The sequence below is a fragment of the Elephas maximus genome, chromosome 17, assembly GCF_024166365.1.
Source record: "Elephas maximus indicus isolate mEleMax1 chromosome 17, mEleMax1 primary haplotype, whole genome shotgun sequence".
Lineage (NCBI taxonomy): Eukaryota > Metazoa > Chordata > Mammalia > Proboscidea > Elephantidae > Elephas > Elephas maximus.
The window spans coordinates 63,826,672-63,849,004 of NC_064835.1; the positions used below are offsets into that span (position 1 = coordinate 63,826,672).

At 58.0% G+C, this 22,333-nt stretch overlaps 1 protein-coding gene across 5 annotated transcripts; it reads left to right on the plus strand.

The window, feature by feature from the left end:
• The first annotated feature begins 937 nt into the window (after positions 1-937).
• LOC126060383 (cytochrome P450 26B1) lies at positions 938-22,087 on the plus strand. Of its 5 annotated transcripts, none has more exons than XM_049856500.1 (8): positions 938-1,020; positions 1,437-1,515; positions 1,833-2,992; positions 6,438-6,662; positions 16,142-16,417; positions 16,668-16,823; positions 17,831-18,115; positions 18,539-22,087. In XM_049856500.1, exons 3-8 carry the CDS (start codon positions 2,789-2,791, stop codon positions 18,929-18,931), a joined length of 1,539 nt encoding a protein of 512 aa, XP_049712457.1. In that variant the 5' UTR covers positions 938-1,020; positions 1,437-1,515; positions 1,833-2,788; the 3' UTR covers positions 18,932-22,087. The 5 variants fall into 5 exon arrangements, with proteins under 5 accessions (XP_049712457.1, XP_049712458.1, XP_049712456.1 ...); XM_049856501.1 differs by having other exon boundaries at positions 1,437-1,483; positions 1,836-2,992; XM_049856499.1 differs by lacking the exons at positions 938-1,020; positions 1,437-1,515 and having other exon boundaries at positions 1,737-2,992.
• Positions 22,088-22,333: the final 246 nt, after the last annotated feature.

A 22,333-nucleotide genomic window follows, 5' to 3' on the forward strand; every position in this document is an offset into this window, starting at 1 on the left:
CTTGAGAGCACTGAGGCGGGGGTGGAGCTCTCTGGAAGCCTGAAAGGCTCTTCAGAGCTGATGTCCCCCTACAAAGGAGATTGGGGGAAGGGGAAACCAGAAATGTTTTCCTCTGGAGCTGTAGTACCACTACTTCCCACCAGGTGGGGTTCCAGGGCAGAGAGTGGGCGCCGAAATGACCAAGAGCTAGGAGCAAGAGACCAGCCTTTTAAATCTCCGCCGGCCACATCAACCCTGGAAGAGCTCACACACACAGGGACAAGAGACGCGCGCGCATCTCGGATGCTCACACAGTTCTCTTCTATGGAGAACCTCTAAAATATAAATCATATTGCGTGTTGCAGGGGAGGTGTTAAAAGGGGAGTCTAGTTTCGTTTACACACACCGCATTGAACTGAAGGTGGGATATCAAGTCTTTTGAACTGGGAATGTGAGAGTGAGTAAGAGGCAAGGGGGATGGGATAAACAGGACGGAAGGGAGAGGGAAGACTAAGGCACTAAATAGACAGACGTCGGGATGGGAATACATAGCTCCATGGATTGCACACACAAGGGCTTCTCCAGATGACAGATACACGGATGTATAGACACGCATAAAGCTCCGGAGATCGCAAACACGTGGACACCCCACACAGCTCCACAGACGTTCGGCAGATCCAGGGACACACACGCGCATACACACAGGTGCGGCCCCGGGCCACACGCACACCTCACACAGGCACGCGCGCCGGGCCCTCTGCGGCCGGCGCTGAGAAGGTGGCCGCGATCACCGGGCATGTTTATTTACTCATTTATATCAATGAACGTTTGTGCCCGACTCCTCCCGCCTCCCGGTGCCGGGCCGCCGCATTTGTCGCTGGCGCGGGACACTCGCCAGCACCAGCATCGGGTTCTATCGACGCTGCGGGGGTTGGACAGGGGCTACAAAGTTGGGAGACCTGGAGGTGTCGGAGCCGAGGGGTTACAGCGACAGCGGCCCAGGACGCAGACGGGGAGTGGGGAACTTCGAGGTCTAGTAGAGTAAGAGATATGTGGGAAGAGGGATGGAGGAACCTGGCATCTGAGATTTTGGGGTGTAGGGACCGCGGATAGGTAACCCCTGCCAGGGGGGCTTAAGAGTGGCGAATGGGAAAATTGAGAGGTCCCGGGAGGTAGCAGCCAGCGGGATAAGAACTCGGGACCCTAGGCATAGGTCCAGGGCCTTTTTTGCGCCCCCTTTTAGTCTGGCCCAGACCCAGGCCGAGAAGGCTACTGCCCACGCGGGACTGCCTGAAGTGGGAGGAGGGGGCCGGGGACCCGGGAGGGAGGAAGAGAGGGAGGGAAGAAGCCCAGCAGCCAAGCGGGCACTGTGCGAGTGCGCACCCGTGTGTGTGTGTGTGTGTGCATCTGTGTGTGCGCGCGAGTGCGTGTGTGTGTTTCATCTCGTCCGTCTGTAGGTTCCGGGCTCAGCGAGACGCCGGGCAGAAGGAAAAGGAGGCGAGAGGTGAACTGAGTTTGATCCTTCGGCGGCTACAAGTGGGTCCCGGGCGGGCCTCGGGTGGCGGGCGGCCGGATCGGGGCGGGAGGCGGTCCAGCGCTCACACGCTCCGGCCGGCCGCGGGCCGGGCCTCTTACCACGCCTCCGGCTTTGGAGCGAGGGGGTGGGGGCGGGGGTGCTGGCGGAGCGCCCACGGCGCAGCCTCCCGCCTCTATATAAACAGACGCACCGCCTCGCTTTGATTCAAATTCACATTGAGAGAAGCTTTTAAAACCACCAGCCCTGAAATCCTGCCTTCTGCTTTTCCCCTCTTTCCTTTTTTACCTTTTCTTTTTTTCCTCCTTTCTTCCCCCAGCAGCAACTCAGGAGACGAGAGACTGCGTCCCGGGACGGACTGCCTTTTCTTAAATGATACAATAGCCCAGCTCCGGTTCTCCACCTCCTCCCCCAACCCCAACCCGCCTCACCCCTCCCTCTCGCCAGCCCGCCGCCGCCGCCGCCGCCCTGCGCCCGCCTGGGGCTCTGTCGCCGGCTGCCTTGAGTCCCGGACGCGGCTTGCCGGCTGCGCACCCGCACTCGGGCCACCGCGCCCGCCTCGCCACCTCGCCTGCCGCGCCCGCCGCGCCCGCCTCGGGGGTGCAGCGGCGGCTGTGGGGCTCGGGTGCGCCGCCCGTGGCAGCCCAGGGACGCTGGGCTCGGGCCTCTTCACTCGCTTCAGCTGGGGAGACTTCCCCTCGCCCCCAAAGTTTCTGGGTTCGTTGGAATTTTTGAGTTTAGGGTTTTTTCCTTAATTTTTTTCACCTAGGAATTTTGAGGAAAACTTCTGAAAAATCGATTGCACTTTCTCTCCGCTAGCTCTCTGTCCCCCCTCCTTTTTTTTCCCCTGGAGCAGGGGAAGGGGCTTACGAGAGAGGCTCCCGCTGGACAAAGTTTTCTAAAGTTTTCTGAGTGTGATAGTTTCAGGAGAGCCAATCCACCAGCTTGATTCACGGCTTCATCTCACCACCCCTTGAACAGCCCCTAAACCCGCTATAAAGGAACAAACAAACAAACAAACAAACAAAGTTACACTCCGAGTCGCCTTGTGTCTCCTCTCTCTCTTCTTTTAGGCAGTTTTTTTTCTCCCGCTCTCCGCTCCCCTCGCAGCCTCCACTCCCCTTTCCTTGGCCCCTTCCTTCTTCTCTGTTTCGGCTCGAGGTGCCAGGACCCCCGGCCGCAGCCTCCCCTCCCCCGTCGCTCCGGTCCCCTCCCGTCCGGCCCTCCCCTCCCCCGCCGCGGCCGGCACAGCCAATCCCCCAAGCGGCCGCCAACATGCTCTTTGAGGGCTTGGAGCTGGTGTCGGCGCTGGCCACCCTCGCCGCGTGCCTGGTGTCGGTGACGCTGCTGCTGGCCGTGTCTCAGCAGCTGTGGCAGCTGCGCTGGGCTGCTACCCGCGACAAGAGCTGCAAACTGCCGATCCCCAAGGGCTCAATGGGCTTCCCGCTCATCGGAGAGACCGGCCACTGGCTGCTACAGGTAAGGGCGCGCTCGCTCCGCTGCTTTCCGGGGTCCGCTATCCCAGATCCTACGACCGACAGAGCCGCGGGCCGGCCGGGGGACGCTGAGAGCCCAAAGGCACTGGTCCCTGCCCCTCCCCTCCCCTCCCCTCCTCTCTGCCGGCGCCTCCGGGGCTTCCCCTGCCGGCTTGCTGCTTGGCTCAGACTCCCGCTGGCGCCCCGTGCGCAGGTTAATAGGGGGCTGATATGAGGGGTTCTCGCACGGCACTGGGCTCCCAAGAGTGGCTTGTCCTGGTCGCGGGCGTCCGAGCGGGAGAGTGTGGAGTGCCTTGGGGGCTCCTGGTGGGACACGAGTCGGAGAGGGTATCTGGTCCATGGTCCGCTCTTTCCTACCCTTGGCGCTTCAGACTCAAGTCGCTGTAGGTTCCTTCGGCTTTGGCATTGTAGCTGGGAGCCGAAAACTGAGTCGGGGAAAGGAGAAGGGGGCAAGTGGCAGCCTGAATTGCTCCTTTAAGACCTGGGCTGTGATCCCGCGAGTAGCTGGCTGCGTCAGGTACAACTGTCCTGGTCTCCCATCCACGCTCTGAGTGTGTTTTGCGCTGGGGAAGGGACAAGGTAACCCAAAGAAAATGAGAAGGCAGAGAGACCCAAGGGCTCTCGGGGAAGGGTGGGTGGGGGATCTAATTATTTATTTAGGCGGAAGGAGTTTGGTCCAGGAAAGAAACTTGGCAGAGGTGTGTTTAAGATATGTACAGAGAGTGCGTGTTTGTTGTTAGACGCCGCACAACCGCACAATGCTGGTGATAATGGGGGTAGGGCGCATAGCGGACCAGACCCAGGTAGGTAATGGGGAGATTAACCTGGAATTAACCTAGTCAGTGCTAGATGATAGCTTTTTTTGCAATTTGATACACCTCAATTTGGAGGGGCTCTGGGGTAACCGCGGGAGGTGTGTTTTGTGTACTTGTGCACACATTTTTGTCCGGTGGGTGCTAATGGGGATTAGGAAAAGGATGGGTGTCCTGAAACAGACCTGGGCACGGGAAAGGTGAGGCGGGAGGTGAGCGCACCCGCGGGGACCAGTGGTTTTAGAAGAGCGAAAGCTTGGCTTGAAATTAACAGACGCGTGCAATCCCCGCGCGCACACACTTACAACGCCCCGTCCCGCCCTGGGCTAAGGGACAGCAGAGTGGAAGTGGGGAGGGGGGTGCAGGGTTTCTTGCCTTGTGGTCTTCTCAAGTCCCCGAGTTGGCCTCTTTTTGCGTTTCTTCGTGCAACGGGATGGGGTTCACGTCAACCAACCGGGCTACCCCCACGCAAGAAGTACCCAGAATCTCTGCTGTGCCACCACACTTAAAGGGTTAACTGCGGCGGTGGTCTAGGCTTTTGGCTGCGAATTTAGGAAATAACTCACAAGGGTAACGGCTGCCGCCTTGTTAGAACCAATCTGCGGAATCCGCGGTCTGTCACTGCTCTCCACCCCGCTCCCTGACCTTTCCTTGCCCCCCACCCCCGCCAAGTGTTCCCCCCTGACCTTTTCTCCGAAACCCACAAGTGCCCCTGGGGCTCTGCGTTCACCCGGAGGGGAGGAAATAGCAGACCAGCACCTCCCCATCCATCCGCTCCGGTGCCCTAGTCCCTGCGGTGGGAGGGAGATGGGGGTGCCCGTGTAAAGGAGCGCCGAAGGGGTTAATGGGAGCCCTCTGAATCCTAGCCTTATTTTTCGGAGTCATTTATCAGATTTTACGGGGGGACCTCCAAGGGCTCTCCGTTTCCACCGAGCGCCATCTAAACAGAGCCCAGGGCTAAAAATACAACATTTTTGTATAAATTGGACTCGCGGCTCGAGCGGCCGCTCCTATGAAAGTCCTCTTTGTGAAACGGCGGACAAATAACTCTTTATTAATGCCACAAAAAACGCACTTTAATTATAGTTAGGCAGATCAGAGGCGGGGGATGGGGAGAGCGAGGCGGCGGTGACCTCGGAAAATTCACAACCCAACTTTTGTGTCGAAAGAAAAGAAAAATAGAGGAAAAGAAGGAGAGGAAAGACGCGGAGTCAGACGGAGCGAAGGAGTCTGACTGGTAGAAGCAGACGGAGGGAGGGAACCCCGGTCCTTGCCCCTCTCCTGGCGCACCCCCTCCCCCGCCTTGATTTCTCTTAAAGGGGTAGTTGCCGTCTAGAACAGTGGCACGTTGCGGGGGAGGAGACTTCTCCCCGACCCGCGAGTCTGGGGGTGGGGCCGTGTCCCCCGCGGGCGCGGCCCCACTCCTGGCGGTGCGTGCGCTCCCGGCTCTCTCCCTGTCGCGCGCCGGGCCCGGAGGCGCATGTGGAAAAGAAATTAGGACTCCGGGTTCTGCGGAGTCACTTTTCAGCAGTGCTGGGGTGTGTACACATCTAGCTGGAGAATAGTTTTCCGAGGACGAAAGGAAAGTGAGGAGGGGGACCAACTCGGCAAAGGGGGGAGCCGAGTTGTTCCATTGGGAGTGCACAACCCAGCCGGCCTGGAGCCCGGGTCAGCACGTTTGTAGTGCTGCAGGCAGGGGCGGTCGGACAGGTGGCGACCCTCCCCACCCCGTGCTGCCCTGGCAGAAGAAGGGTTAACGTGGGGTGGAGTGGCGAGCGACGACGTCAAAGGTGAGCGGGACGCCCCTGCCTCCGCCCCTCGGAGGTCCCCTCGGTTTCCGGTGCCCGCGCGGCGCCCGGCTCCGCCAGCTCCTCGGAGCGCCGGACCGGGCCGGGGCCTCGCCAGCCTTGGCTCGCGCTGCCGCCGCCGGGGATCCGGTTACCTGCGCCGCCCGCCCCGCCGGGTCCCACCCTACCCCGCGGGAAGCGCCTTCCTCCGCGCTCCGGTTCCAAACTCCAGGATGGCGACGAAAGTGCTTCTCGGTTATTTCCAGGGCAAAATTCGTTAAGAAAATCGCGGCTCTTGGCCCGTGACCCCGCCCTGCCGAGCCCTCAAAGGCCTGCCAGGTTTTCTATCGGCTCACACTGGAGCACCGAGGAAACCCCTCGCCCCCATTCTGTAGTGGCTGCCTCCTGGGCATGGACCGCTCGCCGCTATAAATAATCGTTGGCCTACAGCCACCCCGCGGGATCTCGCCAGCCCGTGGCTCAAAGCCTGGAAATATTTATTCCGAGAGGCTGCAGAGCGAGAGCCTGGGGAGGGGAGCGAGCCTCTAACTTCGGGTTCATCCATCCGGGATACGTTTTCCGTCCCGCAAGTCATTACCAAAAGTCTCCCGCTCCTTGCCTTATTTATTATCTTCTAGGCCCTACTTCCCAGTTCTTGTGCACGCTATGAAAATAAAACCTGCGTCTGTATGTATGTGTTTGTGTGTGTGTGTGAGGGGGGCAGGTGAGTGGTGCCCCGGGGAGCACCGCGGGGCTTTAAGGCTGGTCCTCAGCGATGTTCCCTCTGGCGACATGCACCTGAGAGCTGTCTCCGGTGTGGCTCCCGCAGGGTCCCGGCTTCCAGTCGTCGCGGAGAGAGAAGTATGGCAACGTGTTCAAGACGCACTTGCTCGGGCGACCACTGATTCGCGTGACGGGCGCAGAGAACGTGCGCAAGATCCTCATGGGCGAGCATCACCTCGTGAGCACCGAGTGGCCGCGCAGCACGCGCATGCTCCTGGGCCCCAACACGGTGTCCAACTCCATTGGCGACATACACCGCAACAAACGCAAGGTAAGAGTTTTGGGCCAAGAGTCCCTCAACCGTGTTCTCACCTTCCTCTCCCTCGCACCTCCCTAGGGGTAAGGAGTTCACAGGACCCCGGGGACATCCTCCACCCCCCAGTCTGTGCCCTCATTTTCACATCACGCTCGAGGACCCGCAGTGCGCAGTCTGGACTGCGGCGAGCCCGGATCGAGGGCCGCACAAGCATCCTTCCGCTCCCGTCTCCTGAGGACAGACCGTGTGGTGCGCACCACCAGACCCAACGGGTGGCTGTTTGGGGAGTGGTTGGGACAGAGCTGGGATGTGCGGGAACTGGGGCATCAGGCGCCTGTCCTCGCTGTGCTAGACTGAGCGGGAGTAGGAAAAAGGGGGAGGGAGGGTGGCCGGCGCTCCGCTCTTCGCCACGTCCCCCCTACTCCCCACCCCCCCTCCCCGGGAATTCTGAGTACTAAAATGAAGCCTGGCTTTCCCGCCATAGGTTTCGTTATGGAACACAAAAGGGCGACGCGAGAGGGCGTGGGGGTGGGGGTGGAGCTGGGGGTACCGTGTGGACAGCAGCTGCGGGTCCTCTCCTGGGAGGAGCGAAGGGAAATTTGGGCTACTGCGCCCACCAGCCAGGATGGTGGGGGAAGGGCGATGGGTGGGCAAGCAGCCGAGGCGCGGGCGGGGGATCAAAGTGCATCCCCCCATAAAGAGGAAGAGAAAGTTGGGTGTTTATCCTGTGGATTTCCCGAGCGACTGGAAGAGGCGCGGAGGAGGCTAGTCAGCGCGCACCGAGCAAGCCGCCCCACCCCCTCCTCCTGCTGCCGCCGCCGCTGCTGCCGCCGCCGCGTCTCCAGTGCGCGGGCGGCACGTGCTGTTTGAACTGCAGTAACCCGAAAGCTGAGCCGGCGGCGGGCGGGGCGCCGGCCTCCAGGCTTAAAACGGCCAGAAGCGGGGCTACAGGACCCACCCCCTCCAGTTTTTCCATTGGGTCGGAGGTCTCACTCAGGTTGAAACATAAAGGAAAGGGAGCAGCCTGCTCCGATCTCCCAGAAGAGTGGCGGGCGGGCGGGAAGGAAGAGGGGGAAGGCTGAGAGAGGAGAGGAAGCAACCGTGGGGAGCCCCCCCCAAGACTGAGGTGGCTTTGATGAATGTAGGGAAATGCTACTGGCCGACGCAAGGTACGGTATGTGATGTCTTCTGAGCAGCCAGTGAACGGGTGTGCTCCGTGCAGACAAAAGGAAAAATCAAATGGAGGGGACTGGTCTGCGTGTACCCCACACATCCCCCAGTAAAGCATGTAGTTCAGGGACTGGAAAGGGGTTCCCAGAACCACCTCTTCCATCTGCCAGGCTTCAAGAAAAAAGCAGCTAATGAGGCTTGGGGGCAAATGGGGGGAGGTGTTCTGAGGGGTAGTGGGGAGGGCGCTGTACACGCAGGAATAGGGGCTTTTCCAATGTGTTGGACAGTTATTTCTCTCTCAGTCTTTGTGTCTCCACCAAAAGCCTATCCCAAACAGTGAGGAATTGAGGACTGACAGTTGGTCAGGCCAGAGCTTGAGATTCTGAACCTAGCTCCCCAGGATGTGGCTGCGTCCTCATTTCGTGTTACGGAGGCTTTGGCAGGAGAGGAATTGTAATCTCTTTTCACAGAGGCAGAGGTTGAGTGACTTGGACCAGGTCAGGAAGCAAAGAAACGGCAAGGCAGGCCTTCAGCATCCATGGCAAGAGTTGTTTCTGTGCCACCAAGCAGGCCCACTCAGCCCTGCCCACTTGGGGCTGCCAGAAGCTGGGGTGGGTGAGTAGAGGGTGCTGGGAGGAAGAAGGCAGCTTGGTCAGGACCAGAGTGTCAGACCCTGGGGCTGGAGGAGGCTCTTGGATGAGGCTCTTGCTTTGCGGTTCTGCCCACCCTCTTCCACCAGCCCGCCAGGTAGGGCTTGCTTGCCTGGAAAGCTCCAAGGTTTTGGCCTAGATTGTCCATTTTGCATGAATGGGAGGAAGGAGACAGACAGATGAACACTACGGGAGGAGTACATAGGGGAGGAGAGGCGAAAGTGGAGGCAGAACCCAAAGACCATAAATGAGGCATTGGTGGTCTAAGTCTTTTCGGAGCACCCTCACCCTCTAGCTCCTTGGGTGGGGAATAGCTAGAAGTTAGTTTGTTTTGAGGTCCCTGGGTGGTGCAAATAGTTTTCGTTCATCAGTTAATCTAAAGGTTGGCAGTTCAAACTCACCAAGTGGCACTATGGAAGAAAGGCCTGGCAATCTGCTTGTGTAAAGATTACAGCCAAGAAAATCCTGGGGATCGTTTCTGCTCTGTAACACATAGGGTCACCATGAGTCGTAACCAACTCGATAGCACATGGTCCCGACAGAGGCTTGGGAACCAAATGTAGGAATCCTCTTTGTGTCTTAGCTGTGCAAATAGGTAGTTAGACAACAGATAAAGGATACCCCCCCCCCCAAATCTCCCTGATTGATATTCTATACACCTGTTGACTGAACTACTTGGAAGACCTTCAGTTAGGTACAAACACAGATGGATGAAACTTGGTCCTTGCCCTCAAGAGGTTTAGAGTCTGGCTGGAAAGACAAGAAGAGAATACTCAGGGCTACTGTTTAATGTTTCTAAATATCCACATTGGTCCTAGAGAGAGTGGCCAGTGTTGGTGAACCAATGCCTGGTGGACCCAGTTTGGCCTAGGTGGGGCTGCCCTATGCCACTCATGCTGCCTCATCTAGCTCATGCTGCAGTCAGAGACCTGGTTGGAGAGCAGACTGCTGGGCCAGGTCCTGGCCTGGTTAGGATGTATTCACAGGAAGTGGGACACAGGTGTGCAGGGGCCCTGCTGGTGGGAAGGAGGAGCGTCACTGTTTCCATTGGAGCTGGTGGCCCACCCCTTCTCTGGGAGTCTGACCAGATGTGCTGGGAGGGGGCTCCTTACAGCCATTGCTGCATGCCAGGTGTTTGCCTCGCCTGCCCTTGTGGTCTCGGGCCAGCAGGGATAGAGTTGTCAGGGAGAAGACACAGGAAGTCTTGCCTGGTCTAACAGAATCATCTCTGGAAGCCAGACCTGTGTCCCTATGGTCAGGGCCTCCGACTCCCTCCTTCCTCCGTGCCACTCCTCTTACCCGCATCCTGGGGCCTCACCTGTTTAGCTGCCTCTGATGCTAGGGAAAGGGGTCGTTCTTTGTGTATGGAGAAACTGGGGTGTTGCCCTAGAAGGGTAGACGGAGTCTTGTTGGAAGCGGGGAATGGGAGGGCTGTCAGAGACATGAGATGGAGTTAGATAGTTCTGGAAACCTCAGTTGCTCAAGCCCCCCCCCCCCCCGCCCCCAGCACTTGGTTGTGCCCCTGCCTGCTGTACCTAGGAGCCTCCCGCTTTCTGCCCAGTTTCTCCTTTCTGCTCCTACCCCTGCCCACCTTTTCATATCCCCAGGCTCCTCGACTCTGGCTACCCCATACTCCACCAGGAACAGGCATTTTCTCTTTGCCTTTGGAGAAAGCCTGGGCCTCTTTCACCAACAGCAGCTTCAGGGCACCCCAGATGGCGGCCCGGAAATACCGTCAGGGAACTCAGTGTCCCAGGGAGTGCTCCTAGCCGTGGAACCCCTGACCTGGAGAGACCCCAGGAGTGGTCTGCTTGCCCCCTTGACCCAGATCCCTGGCTATAGGAGCTTGTGTGTCTGTGGCTGAGGTGGGGAAGAGCTTCCTGGCTTTGGGGCTAGGGGTTGAGAGGCCCCCACCTCCCCTCACTGGCCTGGCCTTTGGGCTCTGCCCTGGGTCGTGGTGGAGGTCAGGTTCACTGCACCCCTCCAGAGCCCTTTGCATCCTGCAGTTTGTGTTGGACGAAGAGGCCAGGAGGTGCCTGGGCAGGAGGAGTCCGTGTCAAGGGCCCTGGATGTCAAGGGGCCTGGGTGTCAGGGGCCCAGGGCAGTGGGGGTCTGGCGGGGGGGCTGGCTTAGACCTGGTTCTAGGTGGCTTTTGGACGACTGTACCCCCTCTAGCTGCGTGGTCCTGTCCACCAGGCTTAGCTCAGGGCAGAATCTCCAGTCTACATTGGATGGGAAGGTGGGTGTCAGGGCAGGGCAGCCCTGCTGACTGGCTCTGCCCAGCCCTGACATAGGCACAGAGCCTTTGTTCTGCCTGCCACAGTCCTTCACCTAAAAGTTACTGTAGCACCAGCGGTGGGTACAGGGACCGTGGAGGGGGTGGGTGGCCAGAGTGGATCTCTCTGAAGGTCAGTGGGGGAGGGAGCCCACTGTCAGCTGCCAGTGCGCCTGCAAGTGGGCACCTCCCCCTTCCTGCCCCTGTGCCAGGCAGTGGGTGGGTGAGCCGGCTGGGGCGTGGGGGGCACTCCCTCCCTTTTTCCCTCTTTGCTGTGTCCTTTTCCCGGGGTGGGGGGGCGGGGATCCAAGGTTGTGATGCGGAGGTGTTTGCTCACTCTCCCAGCCTTGGAAGACAAGTGTGGCCTTGACAGGAAGTGGGGAGGTTTGGCTGGGGTCTTCTCTGGCTCTGAGCTCCCCCTACCAGCCTCTGTATGCATCCAGGGTTCACCAAGCCTGAGAAGGGGCAGGCTGGGGGTGTTCCTCCAAGGGCCTGAGAAATGAGGAAAACAAACCAATATAACCAGAGCAGCTGGCCTTACCCTTAGGATAAGCTTGGGCCTTGGAAGAGGGTCCCCTTCGGGGTTCTCAGAGAAACTTAACAGGCCCCAGCAGGGCTGGTCGAGGGCAGCTGGCCATAGGTTGGAGTTGTGGGAGGCAGGGGTTAGATGAGGTGGTCACTACAATGCACCAGAGGCCCCAGGGGTCCAGGGGCCCCTGATAGGTGTAGCCAGTCAGGTCCTGCACTATGTGACTTCTCTGGCCTCAGCTTTCCCAGAGGGCTGGCTATGGCTGGGTGAGGGGTAAGAGCACCTGGGCAAACCTTTTCTGACTCTGTGTTTCAGCAGGTGTTTGCTAAGGACCCCTTCCCACCATGTGCTTTTGCTGCGGTGTACAAGCCTCAGGGGAGTAAGGAGCAGAGGACTGGAGGGGAGATCATTAGAACTGCAATCCTGTGAGGACAGGCACTGACGTCTCCCAGATGCTGAGGCAGTGGGGACCCAGAGGGGCACGTGCGGGGCTGCAGTGGTCTGGGCCCACCCCTCCCAGCCAGAGGGGCTCGGGAGGCAGTGGAAATGCCAGGCAGCTGGGAGAATGACGTTCTCTCCTGTCCCTCCGCCCCCCTCACTTGAGTATAAAGTCCACACCTTGGCGTCACCCCTGTGCGAATGGCTGCCTAGGCGGCCGCCCGCCCTATGTTATTCTTTCCACTCCGCAGGCCCCAGCTCCGGTGGTTTGGCTGGGTGGCCTGCTCAGGCCCCCGCCCCTCTGGGCGGCAGCTTCCATTCCTCCCAGGCTGAGTCACTGTCCTGTGGAGTGGGGTCCCTCTCGGGCTCTCCCCAGTCTCCGCGGCTGCCCATCTATCTGTCTGCTCATCCATAGCCACCAGCAGAGAAGGTGGGAGGTATCTGGCTGAAAGGGCACAGCTCCAGAGCCCTGGAGGCCATAGAGAAACTCCTTCCCAGGGGCACTGAGTAAGAGGCTGGAGGGAGGCCTGGCTGGTGGGAGAAAGCATTTGTAGAAACAAGTATAAGGAATTTGAGCCTTGACCAGCTCCCTGGCGGTGCCCCTGAAGCCCTCTTTGTGGAATTGGCTCCTGTGCCCCAGACAGAGAGCCAGGGACGTGGGCCCTTAAGCTTGTTGTGTTGTTAGGGATACTGATACCCAGGAGGGGTTTGTCTGGGGATATTCTCCACATGAGCCTGTCCTGCCCTTGAGTCTGAGGCTCCAGGAGTGCAGAGCCCACATCTCCCTCTGGCCCTCCTCCTGGCTCTCCCCAGGCACCAACCCTGGGGGGACGTCCATACCTGCTGCTCCCTCGGCAGGGCTTTGCCTGGGCCTGGGCTGGCTCCGGATGACCTTTGTCCAGCATTCTTGGCTCACTGCTGGGTATTCCGAGGGAAGCCCCAGAGGGAAACAAAGCAGCCTTGGCTTCTGTTACACTCTGTGGTCAGGGCAGTCAGCACTGGGGGCCGGAGCCCTTCCTCTCCACAGTGTGCGGCTCTGGCGGGCACCTTCCCAGTGTGCCCAAGTCCTGACCCCCCCCTCCCCAGGCAGCTTCCTCAGACCCACCCCATCCTGCGCAGCCTTGGCCTCCCTCTCCCCTGGCCTGCACCTCGCCTCCGCCTCCCCTTAGTGGTGGGTGGTGGTTTCTGGGCTGCCCAAGCTTTGGGAAGTGCCCTCACTGTTAACCCTGGGCACAGACCCAGGAGATGAGGTCCTGACGTTTTCCCGGTGCCTGGGAAGCCCTCATGCCTGTAGGCCAGAGGCAGGGGTGTGGATTTGGTGACCCCTGAGAAAAGCCCCTGAGGCTGAGTCCCGGCCACCGGCCTTTGCTTGACCACCCATTTGGGTGGTTGCTCCACCTTAGGGGGGCTCGAGCTCCAGGAAGCACATGCTCAGAGGGTCTCTGAGGAGATCGTGGGACAGCCAGGTGGAAAGGGACCTCAGAACATCTAGTTAGACCTCTCATGAAACCAGCGAGGAAACAGCCCCAGAGAGGCTCACCTGCTGGCGGTCACTTGGTGAATTCCAGCCCTGGGTCCTGGCTTCAGTTCTCCCTTCAAGGACCCAGCCACGGGACCTGCAGGTACAGGGTGGCAGTGGGCTTCCATCCCAGCTCCTGGCCTTGCCCAGGACCCCTGCCCTTGGGGTCCCTCTGCTCAGTCCCAGACTCCCTGGGTTCTCCCTGTCTTCTTGGGTCATCCCTGCCCTCCTTGGCCCCAAGACCTGAGAAGGAGCGATTCAGCCAGTCATCACTAGAGGGCGCAGGGAATGGGACCCATGGGGCAAGACAGGCTTGTCAGTTCCCATCTGGCCACTCCTCGGGGTATGGTGGGGGCCTTCAGTGCTCCCCCTTTGGTAACCCTGGAAGGCCACTCATGGGCAGTATAGCACATGGGGTGCACTGAGTTGGGGCAGGACAGGCATTTCCACTGGGGAGGGGTCTTGAGCTCCCACATTGCTAGCTTCTGGGCTTCTTTGAGGGGATAGCATCTACTTAGGGACACATAGATGTTGGTGTTTGTGTGCTCTGTGAGTCGAAAGGAACCCCAGAGGTTCAGCCTCACCATTTCATAGATGTGGAAATTGAGGCTCAGAGAGGGGAGAGACTTGGCCATGGTCTCCTAGTAAGTTGGTGGTGGATGATCCCAGGTTAAAACTCAGGTCTCTGGATACCCAGTCTGTCCTTTCTCACCATTCCACTGCTGGCTTTGACTTTGGTGGGTCCTGGTGGGAGTATCCTCTGCCCCATCCCCCCTCACAGGCCTACCTTGGGGCCCCAGGTGTCCCCTGGGCTGGGGTTCCTGGACAGCCCCTCTCTCCATCCCCTTTGTGACAGAGGACCCTGGGCTGGCTGACTCAGGGCCCGGTTGTGGCCTCCCTGTCCCCACCTGCTCCAAACCCCCCAGTCTCCAGTGAGGCCTGGTAGCCTCAGAGTACTCTTTTCTGCCTCCCTGTCTCGTTTCTTCATGAGCCTGCCCAGCTCCCAGTTGTCACCCTTCTCCTCTCCGAAGGCGCCTTGCTGTTCTGTAAGGGCCCTTAGTCAGCTGGTACAGGGCTCTGGGGCCAAGGCTCCCCCTCTTACCCCTCAAGACCCTTTGACCAAGGTGCTAGAGTTGGACTCAGCATACCAGGTGAGGGGCTGAGGAAGGCAGCCCTGCCTTGATCCCTCTGTGAGGGGCGTGGCATCTCAAGTCCCCCCTGCAAATTCCCTGGGATCCCCAGAACAGGGCAAGGTGTGAATGACCTGTCCAGGCCGGTGCTGCCCTTGGCGACCTCCCCTCCTCCTTCTGCCTCTCAGCTGTCCCTTTGTAGCAGGAGCGGCCCCAAACAGTGCGGGCCTTTCCGCCCCTCACCGGCCTCCTTCCCTCCCTCTCCTCCTCCCTCCCTCTGCCCACTGGGAATTTCGGAATGAAAGTGCTATTGTGAGCGCCTGGCTGGGCCACTGAAGGGCCAGCACTGTTATTTCTGCAAACCAGCCCTCCCATTAGCCATGCATGGCCCAGGCCAGGAAAACGTTACCTTTTCCTCCTCGAGCTGACTGCAGGGAAATTCTCACACTTCAGTTTGTGCAGTGGTTGTGTTTGGGGGGCAGGCAGGGAGGACGTGTGTGTGTGTGTGTGTGTGTGTGTGTGTGGTTGGGGGAGTGCTAGAGAAATATTTGTCTCCTTCATCTGCACTGCCTTTCCCTCCTTACCTTTCCCCTTGGCACTGGTGGGGGATGTGGGTGGGGAGTCCAGCCATCCCTACCTTCTGCGCTGGACCCTGTGAGGCATGGAGGTTGTTGGGTTACAAGTGAGACCCAGAGGCTGTCAGTAAATAAACTAACATACTCCCTGCTCCTTCTCACCCTCAGCAGCAGCAGCAGGGTAAAAAACATGTGCAGGGGGGACCTGGGTGAGTAGGGGCAAGGGCAGTGGGTGGCTGAGCCAGTCAGGAGGGCAGTGGGCAGGGAGGTGGAAACAGGGACTCGGTGGCTCCTTAAAGTGGTCGTGGAAGATGCAGAGAATTAAAAGGGCTTCTGTTTGGCCTTGTGTCCCTTTGGGGTGCAAAGCCACTGCCCCATTCCTCTTTATTCAGACCCAGCTACCCTGAAGACACTTAAATGGCATAGCTGTTAACAGACCTACTAGAATCTCCACACAGTAGATGTTTCCCAGGGAGTGAGAGCAGTTTTTTTCCTCAGGAAGTCCTGCTTGCCATCTATCCTCAGACTGTCTTGTTCTCGTCTTGCATCGGTGGAGTAGAAGAGCCACCCACTACTCTCCTGCCTTTTCCTAGCCCAGTCTGTCCAGATGTGGTCCACTCCTCCTGGGCTCTTCTGCCTTTCGTCCCAGGAATTCACAAAGATTATGACCAGGAACAGGGGCTCCCAGCCCGGCAAAACCCTCTCTTATGTTGCTCCCCATGGCTGGGACAGCCACATCCTCCTCAGACTTACAGGCAGCTAGGCTGCCCAGTCCCCAAGGCTCTGCGATTGTTTGGGGTGCACACTTTTCTTGGGGCCAAGATAGGGGGTGACAGCTCAAGTCACCCTTTTGAGTTACTTGGAAGATCCCTAGTTTCAATAAAAATGCTTACAAACTGTGCATTTATCCTGCCTTGCCCCGGTCTCCCCCTCCAAGACAAGGAAGTAGGATGGGGCTTCAGAGTTCGGACCCAGTGAGGGGACTGTGTCTGGGAGGTCTTTGGGAGACTGAAGGGCTTTATCTGCAGCTGGGTGAGGGGGACTGCCGGGGCTGAGGACCTGAACTTTTCTCTGACTGCGGTGACGGGAGCCAGGCTGCAGCCCGGCAGAGTAGACGCTGCATCGGCAGGACGGAGCCCATCTGGCTGCAGTGGGCCAGCTGGGGCAGGTGTGTGCTGACCAGGCCCCCTCACCTCTGCGCCCTCCAGGTCTACTCCAAGATCTTCAGCCACGAGGCCCTGGAGAGCTACCTGCCCAAGATCCAACTGGTGATCCAGGACACACTGCGTGCCTGGAGCAGTCACCCTGAGGCCATCAACGTGTACCAGGAGGCGCAGAAGCTCACCTTCCGCATGGCCATCCGGGTGCTGCTGGGCTTCAGCATCCCTGAGGAGGACCTGGGGCAGCTCTTCGAGGTCTACCAGCAGTTCGTGGAGAACGTCTTCTCTCTGCCTGTCGACTTGCCCTTTAGTGGCTACCGGAGGGTAAGCATGCAGGATCTGGGAGGAGAGAAGACGGGGTACCCACGAGCCCACCGTCAGGGAGGGGAGCAGCTGACCACTAAGACAGTCATGGGGTCATACAGAGAGCAGAGGAGGGGGTGAGTGGGTGGGGACCCTCAACTTGGTGGTATCAGGGGCTCGGTTAGGAAGTCTTCAGAGCTCTGCCTGGCCTCAGGAGGAGGTTCTGAGTGGGCCTGCCCTTCCCTGTGGGTGACGGGCCTTCTGTCCACAGGGCATCCAGGCAAGGCAGACCCTCCAGAAGGGGTTGGAAAAGGCGATCCGTGAGAAGCTGCAGTGCACCCAGGGCAAGGACTACGCGGACGCACTGGATGTCCTCATCCAGAGCAGCAAGGAGCATGGGAAGGAGATGACCATGCAGGAGCTGAAGGTGAGGGCTGCCACCAAGGAGCCCCACAGTGCCACTCCCAGTGCTTCCCGTTGACAGGAAAGGCACCCGGCCATCTCTCCCCATCCGGGTTCTGTTCACACTCTCTTGCCGGGGGGTGCTGTGGCCATCACTGGCCCAGGCAGTGACATGGGCTGTCCCTTCTGTGCACACAGTTTCATGGGAGGACAGGGTGGTCAGCTCTGCCCACCCAAGGGCTTGCATGCGCTCACAGAGAAGCCCTGGACACGTCCCATCCCCACTGCCGTTCCTTCCTGAATTCTAGCTCCAACTTTTTTCCTGATGAACCAGGAATGGGCCAGATTGCCTTTCCCATTTCAGAAGCAGTTCTGTGACTCGTAGGTGGTGCCATGGCAAATACCAGACCCCGGTCCCTTCACTCTTGTCTCTGGGCCCAGTATCCTCATTTGTAAAATGCAAGGCTTGGAATTAGATGACCTTCCAGATCCTTCCACTGGGTACCATGACCTCTGTGTCCTGTACCCCAGAGTACCCCGACCCAGATCCTCACAGCTCTGGCCCCAGACTGCCTCCCCAACACCGTCTGCTTCCTGGGCCACTACGGACTTCCTTTTCAGGCAGAGTGGAGGAGGGACTGGGGCTGGCCGTTGGGATGCTGGACTTAGACCCTGCACCCCTCCACATACTCTTGTCTGCACTGTGCCTGGTTCCCCACGCCCTGGAGGATTTCATCTTTCTCTCTGTGAGCTCACTTGCCTTGATCAGGCCCGCTGCGGAGTCTAGCAGTGAGGAAAAAGTGGCCCTACCCAAGGGACTTCAAGGCTTCTGCCTCCTGTCCATCGGACTGGCCCTGTGACCCCGTGTCCGTCATGGCCCTAAAGTCCCTAACGTGAGGCTCAGAGAAAACAGAATTCACAGCCAGAAGTGGCAGGGCCTAGCTCAGATGACCCTGGGGCACAGGGACACTGGCGGGGGCTGCCCCAGGCTAGGGAGATCGCCAGCAGCGCCCCTCCTGTGTGTGGCTGCAGGATGGGACCCTGGAGCTGATCTTCGCCGCCTACGCCACCACGGCCAGTGCCAGCACTTCGCTTATCATGCAGCTGCTGAAGCACCCGGCCGTGTTGGAGAAGCTTCGGGAGGAGCTGCGGGCCCATGGCATCCTGCACGGTGGCGGCTGCCCCTGTGAGGGCACTCTGCACCTCAGCACGCTCAGCAGGCTGCACTACCTCGACTGCGTCATCAAGGAGGTCATGCGCCTTTTCACCCCCATTTCTGGCGGCTACCGCACGGTGCTGCAGACCTTCGAGCTTGACGTGAGGCTGGGCCCACGGGGCCGGGGGTGGGGGTAAACCACGGGATCACTGCCACGGGGGCACAGAGCTGGCTGGTGAGAAAGGCCAGCCTCTCCTCAGGGTGCCTCTTAGCCTGGTGGAGGACAGTGCTCGCCTTCAGGGTTTCTCATGGGAAAGACCCCACCCCAAATCCTGAGTAGGATGGGGGAGTGCCACCCCTCCAGATGAAGCAGCCCTAGTTGCATACCCCGTTTGTAAATAAGAGACTGGACTTGACTGCTGAGAGGAGGGAGCCTGACCTGGCCTGGGGTGCCAAAGGGGATATTTCTAGAAAGAGCAGACCTTGACATGGAGGAGGGTGGGATTGGTGGGAGGAAGTCCTGGGTCCTTTCCTTGCCTCCTCTGGCTCTCACCACCTCTTCTTTCTTTTCATCTTGTATCCAGGGTTTCCAGATCCCCAAAGGCTGGAGTGTCATGTACAGCATCCGGGACACCCACGACACGGCGCCTGTGTTCAAGGACGTGAACGTGTTCGACCCTGACCGCTTCAGTCAGGCACGCAGCGAAGACAAGGATGGCCGCTTCCATTACCTCCCGTTCGGCGGCGGCGTCCGGACCTGCCTGGGCAAGCACCTGGCCAAGCTGTTCCTGAAGGTGCTGGCGGTAGAGCTGGCCAGCACGAGCCGGTTCGAGCTGGCCACCCGGACCTTCCCCCGCATCACCTTGGTCCCCATCCTGCACCCTGTGGATGGCCTCAGCGTCAAGTTCTTTGGCCTGGACTCCAACCAGAACAAGATCCTGCCAGAGACGGAGGCCATGCTGAGTGCCACGGTCTAACCATGCTCCTGCCCGTGCCCACGCTTCAGCCCCGCCCAGGCAGTGGGGGTGGGAGTGATGGAAGGGTAGAAACCTGTGTGTGGGAGGGGGCTGGGCCTGGGTAAGGGTGAGCAGCCCCCCATACCTTGTCTTTCCTTGTTTTCTGTCCTGGCAAACCCTCCCCAGAGCCAAAAGGGCCTCATCCTTCCTGGAGATGGGGCTCCCCCTCTTGGCTCCCGCTTCTCTCCAGCCTCTCTCCAGTTCCCACCAGCTTGGCCCCTGCGGAAGGGCATGGCCGGGGGCTCTGCATGCCCGTTACAGTGTTAAATGGCAGTCTGCTCGTGCTAGTGTTTGCTTGCGTTCTGAATTCGTCCCCTCCCTTCCCACTTCTTTTTGACCCTTTTCATTTGAGGTCAAGTCCCTGGGTGGCGCAAATGGCTAAGCACTCACCTACTAACTGAAAGGTTGGCAGTTTGAACTCACCCAGAAGTACCTCAGAAGTCAGGCCTGACGATCTGCTTCCAAAAGGTCAGAGCCATGAAAACCCCATGGAGCATAGTTCTGCTCTGCACTGTGGGGGGGCCATGAGTCAGGATTGACTTGGTGGCAACTGGGTAGTTTGAGATCAGGTGATTGAGATGAGGAGAGAGGGAAAAGAGATCCCCCCTTGGCCCCTCTTCAGTGCCCTCTCCCCCCATTCTGCCACTGCCCAGACTGGGGCATTGCCCTTCTGAGTGTGGTCACCTTGAAAAACAGCATCATGGGTAATAAGCGTGGCCACCCTGAAGAACTGCATCCTGGATAACAGAGCACAAGTCAGCCTTGGCAGGGGATAGAGCCTGCAGCCATCCCTGGAGCGGCCCCACCCCTCTGCCAGTTTGGACCTTTGAAGTTACCTATTGCTGCTACTTTTTCTCTCCTGATCTTGGGGCAAAGGAGCCCCAGCCCCTGCCCTCCCAGCATCTTCCATGCTGGCCCTGGGCACACGCACTGACATCCCCACCTTTCTGCCAGGCAGCCTGCAGCCAGACCCTGTTCCCTGCTACACTCATACCTGAGGCCCTTGGCTCATGGGCCACCTGTGCCCCCTCCCCGTATTTATTCACCAAATCTTAGTGTTCCTAGGGTCTGGAGCAAGCATCTCCTCCATTTCCCAGTCTCCATTCCAGCTGTCCTGGGCACGACTTCTGAGGATGAAGAGGAAGAGGTTGCTGGTCTGCCTTGAACCAGGCCCTCTGGCCTAGGGTTGAACCTTCCCTGGGTGCTGAAGTTATTCGGGTTTAACCTCAGAGCATCCCTCCCTGCCTGACACCTAGCACCTCTGCATTTTGTCCCCTGGTGGAGATGGGGAAAGGGCCCACAGCCTCCCTTCCTGTTCTATCAAAGATCCCATCATGCGGAGGCTCCCAGCACTTCCTGCTTGGCCACTGCTCACCCCAGTGCCCCCACTCACCCCAATGCCCCCACTCCAGCTAGAGAGCATGGGGAAGGATACGGGTTCTGCTTTCTGATGGGGAGTGAGGGCCTCTAGCTTTAGTTCCTTAACCCCACCCTTTGCCCTTAACCCTTTGGAAGGTGTCCTTGAAATCCCTGTCTGCTTAGCCCAGCTCAGGGGTGTGGGGATGAGATGAACGCAAGGGGGAGGTGAGCGTAGAAGGCAGCCCTCCCTCAGCATGGTCGGAGGCCTCTGTTGGTCTTGAGACAGCTGTGGGGAGGAGCTGCAGTGAGCCGGGGAGGGGGCATGTGCGATATGGTCAGAGGGATTTGTTTGAAAACTGGCCGGCCAGGGTGACTGGCAGAAGGAATAGCTCCTGGCATTGGCATTTTGAGTGTCGGCAATTTGGGGTTCCTCCTGGAGGTGTTTTGGGGGCCTTTGGTGAGTCTCTAAGCAATTTTGTCTGTTTTCAGGTTGTTTGCTTTCCATGTCTCTCTATTGGTTTTTGATGTTATGAGAGTAATGGTTCCCCTTTATAAGAAAATCAGAAACACTGAAGAAGAGCGAAATACCTGACAGTCCCCCTAATTGCAAATAAAAGCATTATTGGCAAAAGTAATGGGTAATTTAAAAAAAAGGTATAATATGTCCTAATCCTCCTCAATTCTGAAAAACAGGCAAACCTGTAAAAACTCATCAAAGCTTGTAAAGTGGCTCCATGGTGCTCTGGAATTTGTCACCCACAAGGAAGCCCCAGAGTCCCAAAAGTTTCTTATCCTCTAAGCTGACCCAGCCTGCCCTGTACCAGTCAGTTAGGACAGACTCTGGGAGAGCAGGAAGTGAAGCTCCAGACAGGAAGTCCACCTGGCCTGGCCCCGTGAGGGGCAGGGCAGGGGCAAGGAGCCTCTGTGGCCTACTTGGGGGTGGCCAGCTGGGAAGAGGGCTGAGAAGGAAAAGCAGAAGGAGATCCCTGTAAGGAAGGAAAGAAGGATCATTTGCCCTGCTGGGTCTGAAAGGCAACAAGAAAAGGGAAGAAAGCTCTTGGCTGGCTGACAGGAAGACTCCATGTTGCAATCCCTCCATCCATTGCTCCTCTGTAGATCTGTACTGAGGAGCCTGTGTCTGTGTGTCAGTGTGTTTCCTAGAGGTAGCATTAGATGGATGGTGTTTTCTCACTGTTCCTAACTCTTGTAACTTGACTAATTGAAAAAGAAAAAGAAAAAAAAAACAAAACCCCACAGAACCCTACCTGCCACAGGCTTGCAGATTGAAGCACTTTTGATGTTGGGCGCTGGCCATTGTGTTCTGGGCACCATCCTGACCCTGCCCAGATGGCTCTATTATTTTACACACAAAACTTTTTTTTTTCATAAATGTTATAATTTTGTGTCTGTCTTTATAAACTATTATGAGTACTATTTTTGTTATAATTCAAAATAGATATTTAGTATAAAATTTTTGCTGTTAAATATTTGTTATTTAGTAAAATATGAATGTTTTCTCTATTGTAAACATGGCTCAAAATATGAATGTTTTTATCACAGTGGTTTTAATATTGAAAAAAGCACTCGTGGATTTTGTTTGATATGAAACTGGTGCCGTGCGAGTGTGTTTCCCTGTTGTGTGGTTTTTAATCTGTATATAATACTCTACGTTGCATATTAAAAACATGAATGTTGTGCATTTTTTGTGATTTTGGAAATACTCAATGTGGCTCTTTTATAGGCTTCCATAATAAACTGTGGGGAATCACCCTTGTCTGCCTCTCTGTTCTCTGCTACTCAGCCTTGCTGGATGGGCCCTCTCTGCCACCAAAATTGACTTCAGCATCTCTGGGTCCGACACCTCAGTTGGGAACATGCTTTCCTAAAACGTGTTCAGTCAGGCCAGCCCACATTTCCTTGTGTACAGGATCAGCAGTGTCTATGGCAGCATGCTGGAAAGAGTGGGCTCCTCTAGGGAGGGCCCCTTGAGGGAGAAGCCTGTAG